Source organism: Lissotriton vulgaris, chromosome 6 (assembly GCF_964263255.1).
Source record: "Lissotriton vulgaris chromosome 6, aLisVul1.2, whole genome shotgun sequence".
Classification (NCBI taxonomy): Eukaryota; Metazoa; Chordata; class Amphibia; order Caudata; family Salamandridae; genus Lissotriton; species Lissotriton vulgaris.
In genome coordinates this window covers 138,690,329-138,704,468 of record NC_141694.1, presented here as the reverse complement: position 1 = coordinate 138,704,468, position 14,140 = coordinate 138,690,329, and the positions used below count along the sequence as shown (strand labels likewise).

General features: G+C 40.1%; 1 protein-coding gene across 1 annotated transcript in view; it reads left to right on the top strand.

Moving 5' to 3' along the window:
• The window catches only part of SDE2 (spliceosome associated SDE2), a 200,834-nt gene that overhangs the window by 172,715 nt on the left and 13,979 nt on the right, over nt 1-14,140 (top strand). Inside the window, exon 6 of the mRNA XM_086926176.1 lies at nt 12,488-13,076. Coding sequence (XP_086782302.1) covers nt 12,488-13,076 — 589 coding nt within the window. The remainder of the gene's footprint in view (nt 1-12,487; nt 13,077-14,140) is intronic.

Below are 14,140 nucleotides of genomic sequence, written 5' to 3'. Positions count from 1 at the left end.
GACTCAATGTTTGTGACTCGTCCCAGAATACACTTTATTGAACTCCCTTCGTACTTTGATTCTTCTGGGGTTGCGATGGTGTTACCAGTTAGAGTTAGCATGAAAGATCGGAAGGGCCAAGGATGAGATTATTTGTCTAGATCTGATTTGGGGGCTTTGGAAGACAAGGGATTTGCTACCATAATGCTTGCGGGAGGTTGGGCGGTGCTTAACGTCTCACCTGTTCTGTACTGTTTATAACTACTGAATATCTTTTGTTTACTAAAGGGGTTGTTCGTTTCTGACCGAGGGGGTAGGGAGACCGGGAGCCTGTATGAAACTCTCCTCCTCCACTCTTTTCTATCTTTAGAATTAGTTAGTTGGGGCGACAGGCACACTGCTAGTTGGGTTAGGCGATTTCCATATGCAGGGGTGTAGGGTGGGGGGATGGGTCTATTGTTTTGTTTTCGATTTTTCGTTTTTATAGTTTCATTTTCTTCTACTCTTTCTTTCAGTTTCCTTAACAATGTAGGTATTATCCTGATCTAGTTTATATTCTAATGTCTGGTGACCGTGCTTCTTTTAATATCCTGATTTATAGGGGGACAGGATCTGAGGGCTTGCGCCTACGTTGGGTTGTAGATTGAAATGTCGTAAATCCTGTTTTGTAATTATTAGCGCAGGCGTCTGTTCTTCTTTTATTGCACCGTATTTATCCGGTTTCCTTGTACCTGATTGCCTTATTATTATGTTTGAATGTATGGCACCGGATATATCTGTTCCTTTTTCTTGCTTTTAAAATAAAAGATTTTTTTTTAAAAAATATACCCTTCCAGCCCTACACAAAAACCAACATAGTTATTTCGGGAATTATCCCTCTGGGACATGGGCTCACCAGGCGGACAACCCCCTCACGTAGATCAGGGTGGCCGAGCAGCAGTTCAGGGTAACATAAAGGACATACGCCGTTGTGGCATTATGGTATCGTGTATGGATGATCTCACAATGGGTCTGGCAGGAGGAAGAGAAACCGAGGTCAGTAACGTAGATAAGCTTAAGTCTCTTAGAAGAGGTGGTCCTGCAACAGCTTTCTACAAGCACAGGTAGTTGTTATCCCTAGTCTGACCATCCTCCGTTGAGTGAGGAGATTTCGACGGAGACCATCGAGTCTTGCTGAGTTGTTCGCTGAATTTCAGCACAGCCTTGGGGTTGGCGAAGAAGTGGTTCTTCCCATCTTGTGGGATTCGCAGCTTGGCCGGGTAGAAAAGAACATAAGGCACATTGAGCTTCTGTAGAACGTGCTTAGCCGGCAGGAATTACCGTCTTGTGGCCTGCACTGCAAGGGTGAAGTCCGGGTCGGAGGAGAAGACGTTTCCCCGATGTCTAATCCCCCCCCCCCCCCTTTTCGTTCCCTCGCCCGTCTCAGGATCATATCACAGTCCGGGTAGTTTAGAAGGTGGGCTAGTATGGGGCGGGCGGAGTCCCAATCAATCTAGAAACTATACATCTGCCTTCTTCATAAGTCTGGTTACATTTGGCAGATTTATTTGCTTTTACACAAGGAAAGTAATTGCTCCATTTTTCTTCGAGTTAGCTGAGCAACAGATTAATTCTTCTATCCAGCCACTTCTCAGTAAAGTTGCTTCTTTCCACCAAACTTTATTTCTTGGAAAGTAATATATATATCCTTAAGTTTAAAATTGTAATTTGATAATTTTGTTATTGTTTCAGGATGGTTCATGTATTTTGTATTGACAGATAATTGCTTTGCAGATTTTAGCTGAGAATGTTGGTTTATATCAGTGTAGAGATGATCGCTTGAAACAGCGTTTGGAATTTAAGGAATGGTTGTGAAGGTGATAATAGATTACCATATGGCAACATGGAACTAGCTTGAGCATTTATCAAAGTAATATCAACCGATAAATATGTGCAGAAAAGTTATGCTTTACCCTGGAAGATATCTGAGATTTGAAAAGAATAGGCAGAATAAAAAGAAAGAAAGATAAAAAGAATAGCTAGACAAATGTCCAAGATACCCTTTACCCTAACCCCCCCCCCCCCCCCCCCCCCCCCCCCTCACTGTGAAGGCTAAGAAAAAACTGAGCATTTCTTTCTGTGAACTCCTATGTTCAGAACAGTTAACCAGATGGTCCTAAAAATGTACACATACTTGAGCAGATTTTGCCTAGGAAACAACTTTTAAGTTCCTGATACATAACATTGTAGGCCTATATCTTTAAAGAAATGCATAACAATTGCATAAAGTTGGGCAACATAACATAGAAAAATAACTTTAAAAGGCATAGAGTTACACAAGTCCTCTTAACATACCCGCATAGGATAGATCTTTAACCGCATCGCTGCTGCGGCGATTTTTGTGGTGTGCTGCATTTTTGTAATTACCGCGCTACATGACGAGCTGAGCTAGTCATCAGCATCGAAAGGGTTAAAGGCAGAACCAAGCATTCGGATTTAGATGTAATTCGATGTAGGTAAAATTGCGCAGCCTGCATGCTGTAAGCATGTGATGTTTAGACTGAACAAATGTAATGCCATCACACATATCTAATACATTTATCTCTCAGATATCTCTTAACATTAAAAGCAGTTGTGTATGAGGAATTTACATGTAATAAGATTGTAATAAATTGTGTGTGGGTGGATAAAGATTCCGCACCAGTATATAGAATTTATATGGTATGTGTAATAATCTTGGTTAAGGAAACCTCCAAATTATTTGGCTAGTATAGCTAGACCTTTTATTGATCTATATTTAATTTGTTGCCCTTTAAATATAACTACAAACTTATGAAGAAAAACACTTAATGAACCATGTAGTGATATCTAACCAATCCACGTCGATGCAAGGCGTTGTAGAATTGACGGGCAAAGAACTTGGAAAATAGAAACTAATTTGTAGCAGAAGGTGCATAAGTATTCTGGATGACGTAGCTCTAGACCAGGAGTACATTAGCAAAAGTCAAGACAGGAGATATTCGTTTTCTTAGTTAGCATTTTGTAACTTCACTCAGGGATTCTTGAATTCACAGCTCCAATGCCTTTTCGATGATGGTGGTGTGTAGAGGAGAGTTTTAGCTGCACAATCCATGGTTTTACTTTTTTTTGTTAAGTTCAGGTAAAGGTTTATTTAGAAATTAGGATAAGTTAAAAAAAATACTTCATACAGGCAATCATTTACCAATGCATAGTAAACAGAAAAGGATATTTAACCCTTTAAGTGCTGCCGTCGGCCAACAGTCGTCGCGAGCACTACCTTGCCAGTGCTGCGCACGACTGTTGGCCGACGGGCCAGCACCCGTTATTCGAATGTTCAGCACTGGTCGCTGAACGTTCTACGCTCCTAAGGAGTTAAGAATAATATTGATATACAAAAATCTTCAAGGTAATAATAATATAACTTAAGGAATGATATGAATACATTTAAAGGTTCATAGATATTGTAAATAGTAGTACATGTCAAAAAATATGCAATTGAAAGGGTGTAATCGGAAGTGATAAATTGAGCACAATTATGTGAAAACAAACAGTAGGAAGTCAGGGAGGCTTACATTGAAGGAGCTGGTGAAGAAGTGTTCTTTGCTGTTGTATTCAGAAAGTTCGTGAGAGGAGACCACAGGTGTAATCTTTTCGTAGCTAAAGAGATAGGGTGGACAAGGGCTGTATCTAAACGATGGTTATGGCATACCACATACCACCATGCTAAATGGGATAGTTTAGAAGGGTCTTTCCAATATTTTGAAATCTGTTGAAACGCTACAGCCATTCTGGTGCTAAAGTACCTAGGAAAATGTTAGTAAGGGAGAGGAGTGTTTTGGTATGAAAAATAACGTTGATCTGGTGCCAAACTTGTTTACAAAATGTAAAAACATGTGTGCATGTAGATATCATATGTTTGAAGTCAACGTCACCTTGGCAGCATGCCCAACATGTGTTAGGATTTGTGTTGTGTATCTTGTTTAGGTAAACTGGGGAGAAAAACAAACCATTGTAAATAAAGAAAAGTGTTTGTGTTGTACTGGCCGCTCTAGAAAATTTCCTGAGTTTCCAAATTCTATTCCATAGAGTAATGGGCCAATTCGTTTCCAGATCAGATTCCCATGAGAGTTCTACTTTAGTTTTCTGTCTATTATCGGGAGGTGTCATTAGACGAGAATAAATATTGGAGGCTTTGGGGTTAATGAACAGGAGATTATACAATGGGAATATGGGATGGGATGGGATTGTGTAGGGAGTGGAGTGGTGAGTTTTGCACATGCCTCAATTATTACACTCTGCAAATGTAGGTTTAACTCTAAATGTAGGTTTAAAGGAAGGAGGTAAGTGCTAGAGATTGCATTTGTGTAAATTGAATGGGTAAGCCTTGGTCAAAAAATTGGTGCACCCAAAGTAGACCTTTATTCCTCCATACCTTCCAGTATATGGGTTTACCTTTAAAAAGGATCAATTTATTATGCCAAGTTGTGGAGTTGAGAAAAATGTCTGAATTATGTGTAGCTAGGTGAGGTGCAATAGATAATAGTTTAGTAGATTGCTTAATTATGGGAGTAGAGAGCTTTTGTGGCTTCCGGGTGAAGGAAAGGTATTCCTGGAATGAGAAGGGGGCTAAAATTGAGAGTTCAAGATCCACCCAAAGAGGTCTAGTTTCAGATTGAGTAGTAATCCAATTTGACAGTTGTCTTAGTTGGAAGGCTTTATGATAATTCGAGAAATGGGGAAAGTTAACCCCTCCTTAGATTTTGGTCTAGTTAATTTTTTAACATTCCATAAAAAGGAAGTTAGAATGCAATTAATTTTTTGAAAGAAGTTAGATGGAATGGATGTTGGTATGTTAAAAAGGATGTATAAGATTAAAGGCGCGAGCATCATTTTGATAGTATCTAAGCGACTCCACCAAGATAATCCATCTTGCAGTTAGTGATTTAAGTTTGGCAGAACATGTATCAATGTTCAGAGAAATGGATGTTTTAATGGAGGAAGAGAACCAGAGTCCGAGATATTTTATATGTGTCGAGTTCCATGCAAAATTAGAGATCTTAAAATCCTCCTTGAAGGTGTATTTAGTTAAGGGTAAAATCTCACATTTCCCTTTGTTCAATTTATAACTTGACACCAGCCCATAATCTTCCACTTGTCCTAAAAAGGCTGTGAAGGAAGACTGTGGTTGGGAGAGAAAAACTAGAATATCAGTCAATCAGTCAAAGTATGCTTTATTCGAGATTTCACTCAGAAAAGCAAGACAAACAATAATTAAAAGTTCAATTAAATTTACCATTCATTATTGCGAATACTAAGCATACTATTTACAGATTTTGACTATGAAAACCAATGCGATATTTAGATACATTTACAAGGTAAAATAGATTTAAGAATACTAAACTAGAATATCATCAGCGTATGCTGCTGATTTAATTTGTTGAGGGTCCGAGACAAAGCCCATGATGGAATGATTTGGTCCAATTTTTGACAGAATGGGTTCTAAAGTTAAATTAAAAAGAAAAGGTGATAAGGGGCAACCTTGACAAACACCTCGTTTGAGACGGAAGTAAGGAGAGATAAGACCATTAGTTGATATTGCAGCTTTGGGATCCGACTAAAGTAGGGCAATTAAGGATGTGATTTTTGGGCCAAAACCGAACCATTTGAGAACATGGAAGATAAATGGCCCATAAACCTGATCAAAGGCTTTTTTCGCGTCTAACGCAATTGCTGCCAGAGAATCTGAATAATGTGATGATTTGGATATAATGTAAAAAAACAGACGTGTGTTATCCGTGATACTGCGACCTTTGACAAAACCTGATTGTTCCTTACCAAGTAATAGTGGAAGATGAGGTTCTAGTCTTAGAGCTAGAGCTTTGGAAAATATTTTATAAATGACGTTTGCTAAGACGATGGGTCTATAATTTTGCAAAAACTTAAGTCCTTATCAGCTTTTGGTATTAGACATATCAAGGCTTCAGAAAAAGAGCCAATGGATTTACGTGAAGTGATGAAGGAAGAAATAAGAGAATATAAGTGTGGGAGTAATACATTAGCAAAGTGTAGGTAAAGTTCCACTGTAAAGCCATCCGGGCAGGGGGCTTTGTCATTTTAAAGGGTTTTCAAAGCGTTAAGAAGTTTTGCTTGTGTAAGGTCAGATTCCAGAATTGTTAAATCCATCTGGGGATTGATGTGTTTTTGAATTGTGGGAAAGGTCTGTATCTGAAGGTGTGCTGTCTGGTGTGTAAAGGGACTTATAGAAGTGTACAAATTCTTGGAGAAGTTCAGGGTCTTTAAGTTTCTGAATTCGATTGACCTCTATAATGGAGTCAATGTGAAGTTTTTGTTTAATTTTCAAATAATTGGCCGGAAGTTTGCCTGACTTATTTAGGCCCCCATAGTACTTAGCTGAAGATTTAAGTAAATATAGGGAGGCCTGTTTAGTGGTTGATTCATTAAAGGCGATCTTTGCGTTAATAAGATCCTTGAGAGATTCCTTTGATTTGGAGATATGAAAAGAGTGTTCGAGCTTTTTAATCTGATCAAGAAGTGTGTTGTGTGTTAAGCGGAAAGCTTTGCGTTTTTTTGACACAAATTTAATAATAAAGTCTCTAGCAGTAGCTTTGAAGGCATCCCATACTGTGTGATAGGAAACATCTGTCGTTAGGTTAATAGTGAAAAACTCTTGAGAGAAGGATACAAAAGACAAGTTAAATTTAGGATCAAGGAGTAAAGAGTTATTGAAGCGACATTTTTTTTTAGATGTGGAGTGGCTTAGAAGGTCCAATTGAATCGAAACCGGAGCATGATCTGAAATAAGCATAGTGCCTATATCAGCAGGGCGTAAGGATTGGGAAATGTTCGTGAAATAAAAATATGGTTGATTCGGGATTGTGTTTGGTGAGGATGAGAGAAAAAAAAGAGTATTCTCTTGTAGATGGATTACAAAGGCACCATTAGTCTAATAAATGTCTTTGTTCAGTAGTTTGTATGAAAGCTTTGTGCACTGCATTTGAGGTAAAATGGGAGTTAGAATTTTTGTCTATGAATGGATCCATCAGATGAAGTTCTCCAACGGATATTTGAGGAGCAGTTGGGAGATGCGTGACCAGAAACTAACGTCTCCATTGGTAGGGGCATAAACATTGAGCAGTGATAATGTAGTCCGCCCTAACGAGATTTGTGAAAACCCACCTTCCCTCTGTCAGATTCCTGAGAGACAAGCTGGGCCTTCAGTGTTTTGTGGCAGAGAGTTAAAACCCCATTCCTTTTACCATCTCCTGGCGAGAAGAAAACTTCACCAACCCAATGCCTTTTGAATTTTAGTGATTCACTTTCAGTGAGATGAGTTTCCTGTAATAATACAATATTAGCATCTAACTTTGATGAGTGAGATAAAACCCTCTGTCTTTTAATGGGGACATTCAAGCCTCTGACATTCCATGAGATAATTTTTAAGAGCATGTATGAGTTAGGAATGATTTAGACATATGTGAACCAAGAAAACTTGGTACATTGTGAACAATAGTATTTCCAATAAATTTAGCAACAATAGGAAAATAAAGCATTGGAAGAAAACTTATATTAAGTGCAAGGATATTGAATATGGAAGCCAATTGAAGAAAAAAGAAAGAATAGAATATATAACATGGTTTTACTCTTTATAGCCAGATTTTTATTGCACATAATTGCGTCTAGCTACTGCTTCAGCCCTCTTGCGGACATTAGCTCCCTGTTACAGGACTGAATTCTAGTTATGCTGAATCTATAGATCATCTGCTTCCAAATTCCATCTATACCAATCACATCTCATTTGTTTCGTTATTTGATAAACAGAATTACCCTATGAATGTTTTACAACGTTTATGCCCCCTTTTGTTGTCAGTTGTGTGGTCCGCAATATATTTCCTTACATTGGATAGTTGGCTACTCAAAGAAACATTCGCTGAGGAATTACAAAGGTTGAGGCCTACAAGTTTCACCCTGCTCCATCTCAGCTTGTTGCTAAATGCAGAGTCCTGTCTGGTTCCATGCCTGGACAAGGAATATTTGCTGTCATTCAAAGTTTAGCCATCATAGGACAAAAAGAAGAAACTAATATCCTTTTGTGTAGCTACATAAATATTTATTGGAGGCAATTGCATTACGTTTTCCATGGATCCCACACTTTCGGCAGAGAAGATCATTACTTGAACTTACAGGTACAGTTGCACTCTCGAGATAAAGTGCCTACAAGAAATTCTTTCTTATAGAGTAGTTTTTATGCGTTCTGAGGTCAATTGCGATTACCTCTGAGCAGTAGCTTACGTTAAATTATTTTGCAAAAATGATTCCTTATTTTACCGTGACTCAATCAACGTGAATCTATAAAAAACTTTACAAGAACAATAGAAGACAGGTGTATACTTCTAGAAATACAAATTTATGTGAAAAAAAGGAAATATATTGAAGGGTACACAAAATACAGTACATATAAACACAAAATGACCGAGATTTAGCAGTTTCTTGTAGCAGTTCTTATCTCATTGACACTTATGTGCACGAGCTGCGGTTCATTGGCTGGATCTATACCTGTTTTTGAATAACTAATGAAGTGACTGGCCGCATTGGAATTAATTCAAACAAGCATTGCCTGAAAAGGTGGACTGTTGAAGGTGCGACTGCCCCCAATTGTTAAATTTTTCTCTTTGAAACTTACTCAACGGACCAGACTACATCATACAGTCCTCCGTTTTATTACAGAGAATCCTCTGCGTAGTCTTTCCAGGGTCAATCTACATATGAAAATACCATCCTGAAGATGGTCTAAAGGATGTCTTCACTACTTAGACCGTAATGTCGATAACTGCACCCATTTTCTTTGTGATTGCTTTCATCAGGTAAATTGTTTTGTATATAATTGTCATTTCTTTAGTTACATAACATATGGAATGGGTGACCACGTAAGTGTTATATAAATAAAGAAATTGCAACTATTTATATACAAAACAATTCATCTGATGAAAGCAATCACAAAGAAAATGGGTGCATTATTTTCATATGTAGATGAGGCCTCATCGCTGTAGTTTTCCCGCAGCGATAAATTTAACTCCTTGCCTCTTGTTTTGATTGCATTTCTTTCTTTTTTTTATTTAAACAAACATAAAAAAAAAAACATAAACCATGTATGTGGATGCACGGATGTAATATGCTACTTATTGCCATTGTTGAGAGAGGGAAGGACATCATGATACACTTGATACGGTTGAGGCTCTGCCTCTAATAAATCATGTCTCCTCCCCAAAGTCAACAAACGTAATAAATATAGTACGGTCTGCACATGTGTAATATATATATAAATTATTTAATTAAAGTAGGTTTGGTGTATTTCCCTAAAAAGGTTTGTCACTGTGTATATATAAATATCTATACAATTAGATGTAGGTTTGCAGCATGTGTAGCTGTAGATCACATGATGTGCACGTTCCTGCCATTTGGTTACAAGTTGCTTTTCTTCAGTGGAGGAGTTTCAGTTGAGGGTGACTCGTAGTACTGCCCCTGAAACTTATATTGCACAGGACATACTCCAACTCAGGTGTTTTTTTCCACCGTCAGAATAAGACGTATTTTGACTGCTCTGTTACTGCTGCGTATCAATTCAACATTTTAACACTGGAGAACCACGGAAAACTATGATTAAAAGTATTGAGAATTACAGGAATAACTTTGACCGCGACTGACTGACTGACTGTTCTGGCGACCTGGTTACTTAAAAATAACTAGTTGGGGGCATGGCACGAAAAATACTGAATATGGATACATTCTGCATAGGTGCAGTATCCCACATGCCAAACTCCAAACAAGGGCCTTAACACAGCATCTCCATATACATACAAAAAGAGAGTGGAAAATGTATTTCAAAAGCAAGATCGTATCTAACCCCAGATTCATTGCACTTTAGAAGCTGCAGATACAGGCTCTAGACAGACCAACAGTGACATGCTTGGCGTAACCTTTACTCCCCTTCTACCTTTCCCTCTCTTGGGACAGTGCAAAACTTGCCATGCCAGACGTAAAGCATATAAACTTCGTTCTTGGGCCGATTCGTCAGACGACACCAAAGATATTAGCAAAATAAATAAAGACTTTCCTTTGGAAAACTGGTATTTTGCAGAGTAATACTGAGATTTTAAATTCTACCCACAATATTATGGTTATATATTTGTTAATTTTGCTAGAAGAGGTAATGTATCATAAACTGCCATTTTTAGTGCTAGCATTTTTCTTATGGTCATTGGCTTGTGTGTAATGCATTTTCTACGTTTTGGGTGTTCACCAAACTGTTTCGTTATTGGGGTTCCTTTCACAGTTCTTCTGCAGAGGCACACATGGGTGAATGCAAGGGCTCTGGTATTTTATGCAGATGTTTTCTGTTTTCGGGGTGCACGACCTGCAATTCTTTTGAAGTCTAAGCTTGTAAAAACTGCATGAGCTGAAATACTTAAGGCTTGGTCTACCATAATAGCTGTTTACAGCTCTGCTGCTTCTGGAAAGTACGCAATCAAAATATGGAGGTTCTCCTTTCTCTCGTGGTTTAATCCTCATGGGGTATGCCAGACCCTCCAGCACTTTCAATTTTCTAAATGTTTGCAAATGCAGGGGGGGGGGGGGGGGGGGAGCCAGTATGGAGGCAAAGAATTGGGGCAAAATACAATTGCTGAAAACAAATGCACACCCTGGAATGAATAAAGCAGCTGATTATTCAGGCCTTGGAGGTGAGAGAAGTAGACACCACAGGAGGGAATAGTGGGTCACAAACACAGGTTTCTGAAAAGACTCTAGAACATTTAGGTGATTTTTGGGAATGATTCAGTTTGTGATACAGTGGTGATGGAAGTTCCCACTCAATCTTAGAACGTTTCACCCCAGAATGAACAGTCTGGAAAGCAAGAAGCAGAAACAATATATGCCAAAATATCGGAGGAAAGAGTCCAAGAAAAACCATTAATTCCAGAAGTTGAAAGTATGTTTGAGAGTTTGATCAGTAGTGTTCTTTTGGAAGTCGTATTCTTGTTGTAGATGGTTCATGATCACTTCTCTCAGATCTTTAGTTTACTACAGTATGAACCAATTATCTGAAACTTTGTGGCCGATTCCGATCCTGGAAAAAAAACGTCCGTACGATTTTCATCCGGAGCCATCGCCGTACGATTCGTGCTCGTCCGTCCGAGTCACGTAGTACGATTCGTATTCAGTCAATCCGTCCGAATCGTCGCGATCCGTACGTATTGCAAGGCTGAAACAGTGAACCGTACGACTCATACACATGCCGTACGACCCGACGAGTACGATCTGGGCCGGGGTATGAGGACGCGATTCGTACGGTCCACGTCGGGTAAGGGCGAATTGTACGGAAAAGCACACAATCACTTACACACCGTATGGTGCGTACACCCCATGATAGCAGGGGTACGGTGCGTACCCCTGTGATCTTGGGGTGTACGCACCGTACCCCGCGATCGCAGGGTGTACGCACCGTACACCCAGCGAACATGGGGTACGGTGCGTACAGCCCAAGATGGCGGGGTACGGTGCGTACACCCCGTGATCGCAGGGGTACGCACCGTAACCCTGCGATCATGGGGTGTACGCACCGTACCCGGGGGGGGGGGGGGGACGTTCCGTACCTGTTTCGGGGCGAACTCTGCTTTTACGGCTGTTTTCAGCTCGCGTAGAAAAAGGGTCGTACGGTGCGTACCCGACACGAATCGAATCGTACTTGCCGGTTCGGAAAAAGCAGCCGTGAACCGTACAGATGTCGCGTACAGCGGGTTCCGAGGGAGATTCGTGCGGAGATTCGAGTCGTACGGTCTTTGTACAATTCGTCCGGAGTACTGCTCCTGGTACGAATCGTACTTCGTCGTACGTACGGGGGACATTGCAGGGTACGATTCGTACGGGAAAAACGCTCCGAACGGCTATTCGGAGCGGTTTTTCCCGAATCAAAATTCAAAATCGACCCCTTTGTGATTGGGAAAATACTTTAGAGAGAATTAAAATGTAGTGCCGATGAGTAAAAAATGATAAGTCTATTACCCATGGTCCTTAATGTGTACTCCCCTTTCACAATTCCATTTCACATTTGCATATACAAAACTTTGGGAAGCCAAATGAACTATAGTTCGTTTGGTTGATTGCAGGTAAGAAAGAATTTGGCCTCTGGTACCAAAACTTTTGCATGACCACAATGAATTATAAAGAATGTATTCACTAGCACAATAAATGCAGCTTTTAGTTTGCCTCTGGTGGTGGTGTGCTTGAACACTGGCTTTTAGAAGCTGTACCTACTGGCTGCTTATCACAAAGTTGCATTTCTGTCTTTCCTTGTGTTCTCATTGTGATGAGCTTCGCCAACATGGATACACACTACTTTTATTAATTTCTCTTTGTCAGCTTACCTACTGGAACCTATTGTGGTGTTTAATTTTTCAGCACCGTCTCTTAAGCTTGTTTTTCTCTCCAACAGGACCGGGATAGAAGGTGTGGAGGATTCTGGTAGTTCTGGTGTCGATGAAAGTGATGGTGATGACTCCACTAGTGTGTCAGAAGCAAGTGAGGAATCCAAGGGAAGTCCTGCAGAGAGAACTGAAAGGGACACATCGGAGGGGAGCAGTTCACTGAAAAATGAGGCATGTGCATCACACTCTGGTGTATCGCCAACATCCCAGGAGCATAATGGTGATTTTGAAGAAGATTCACAAAGCAGCATACCCAAAATCGAAATCCAGAAAACAGATGCTAATCCCGGAAAGCATAAAGAAGCTGAAGATTCATATCTTGCAGTTGAGAGCATTGAAGAAGCCACAGGAGAGAGCAGCAGTTCAGATGAAACTAATCATTGTAACGTAGCCACAGAGTTTTCTGAAAAGACTCCAGAAATATTAGGTGATTTGGGAAATAATTCAGTTTGTGATACAGTAGCGATGGACATTTCTTCCCAAAATGAACAGACTGGACGGCAAGAAGCCGAAACTAACAAATATACCGAAATATTGGAGCAAAAAGTAGAAGAAAAATCATTAATTCCTGAAGTTGGAAGTATGCCTGAGACTGTGGTAAGTAGCGTTCTTTCGAAAGTAGTATTCTTACTATGGATTGTTCATGAAGACTTCTCCCAGATTTTTTACTATGATATGAACCGATGTGGAGTGGTGTGGCTCACTGGTTAGAGGCGGCAGACCCGGAAGCAGAGGACGGCCCGGGACCAGGGTTCAATTCCCGACGCGGCAGGGTCGTGGACCAGGGTCAGTAGACTCGATAATTCTCGCCTCAGTGCCTACTCTAACCAGGGATCACACTCAGCAACTCTGGTCATTAGCTTGCCTCATCTCCACAACGGCCCCCTACATACGCCGGGGATGCCTGGTTTCACCCTGGAGATACCCAGTAGGGACCATCTCACAGGGAAAGCCAGGACGGGTTCCCCAGCGGTCTACAGCGCGGAGATACCCCATGTGGGGTGATTCATGCGCTTTACAAGACATCATTACATTGCATTTACATTACATTCTCTGACACTTTGTGATCGTGAAATAATTTAGAGAGAATATAAATATAGTACCACTGAGGAAAAATGTTTAGTCGATGGTACTTGATGTATATACTCCTTGCATAATTCCAGTTCACATTTGCATATACATATAAAATTTGGGAGGCCAAAGGGAATACCTTTATTTTAGTTAATTGCAGATGACTTCTTTCATTCTGGAAGGATAAGGTCATTGTTTTTCATCGTTGGTCCACATTATCCATTACTCAACACCGAAAGATATCTTAGTACTACCTTTAAGCTGTTAAATAATAACAGTTCCTTGAAGGAACGGGCCATGCTTTATTGCAGGAAGAATACTCTGTGCCTTTCACTGAATCATGTTAAAATCTACACTTACCTTTTGTGTGCTCAAATGTGGCTTACTTCCTTGAATTGAATTTGATGCATCCATTTAGATGCACCCAGAAGCCAGGTGGGGAAGGAGGTGATGGTGGTAGCAGTCGATATTCTATGTCGGTTGATGGGAAACAGCTAGTGGTTAGGATTACTGAAGTGTGCCATACACGGTCTGGTGCCATGGAAATGACAGGACATGCTTGGATTTATTGGCAGACATAGTGCATGTTC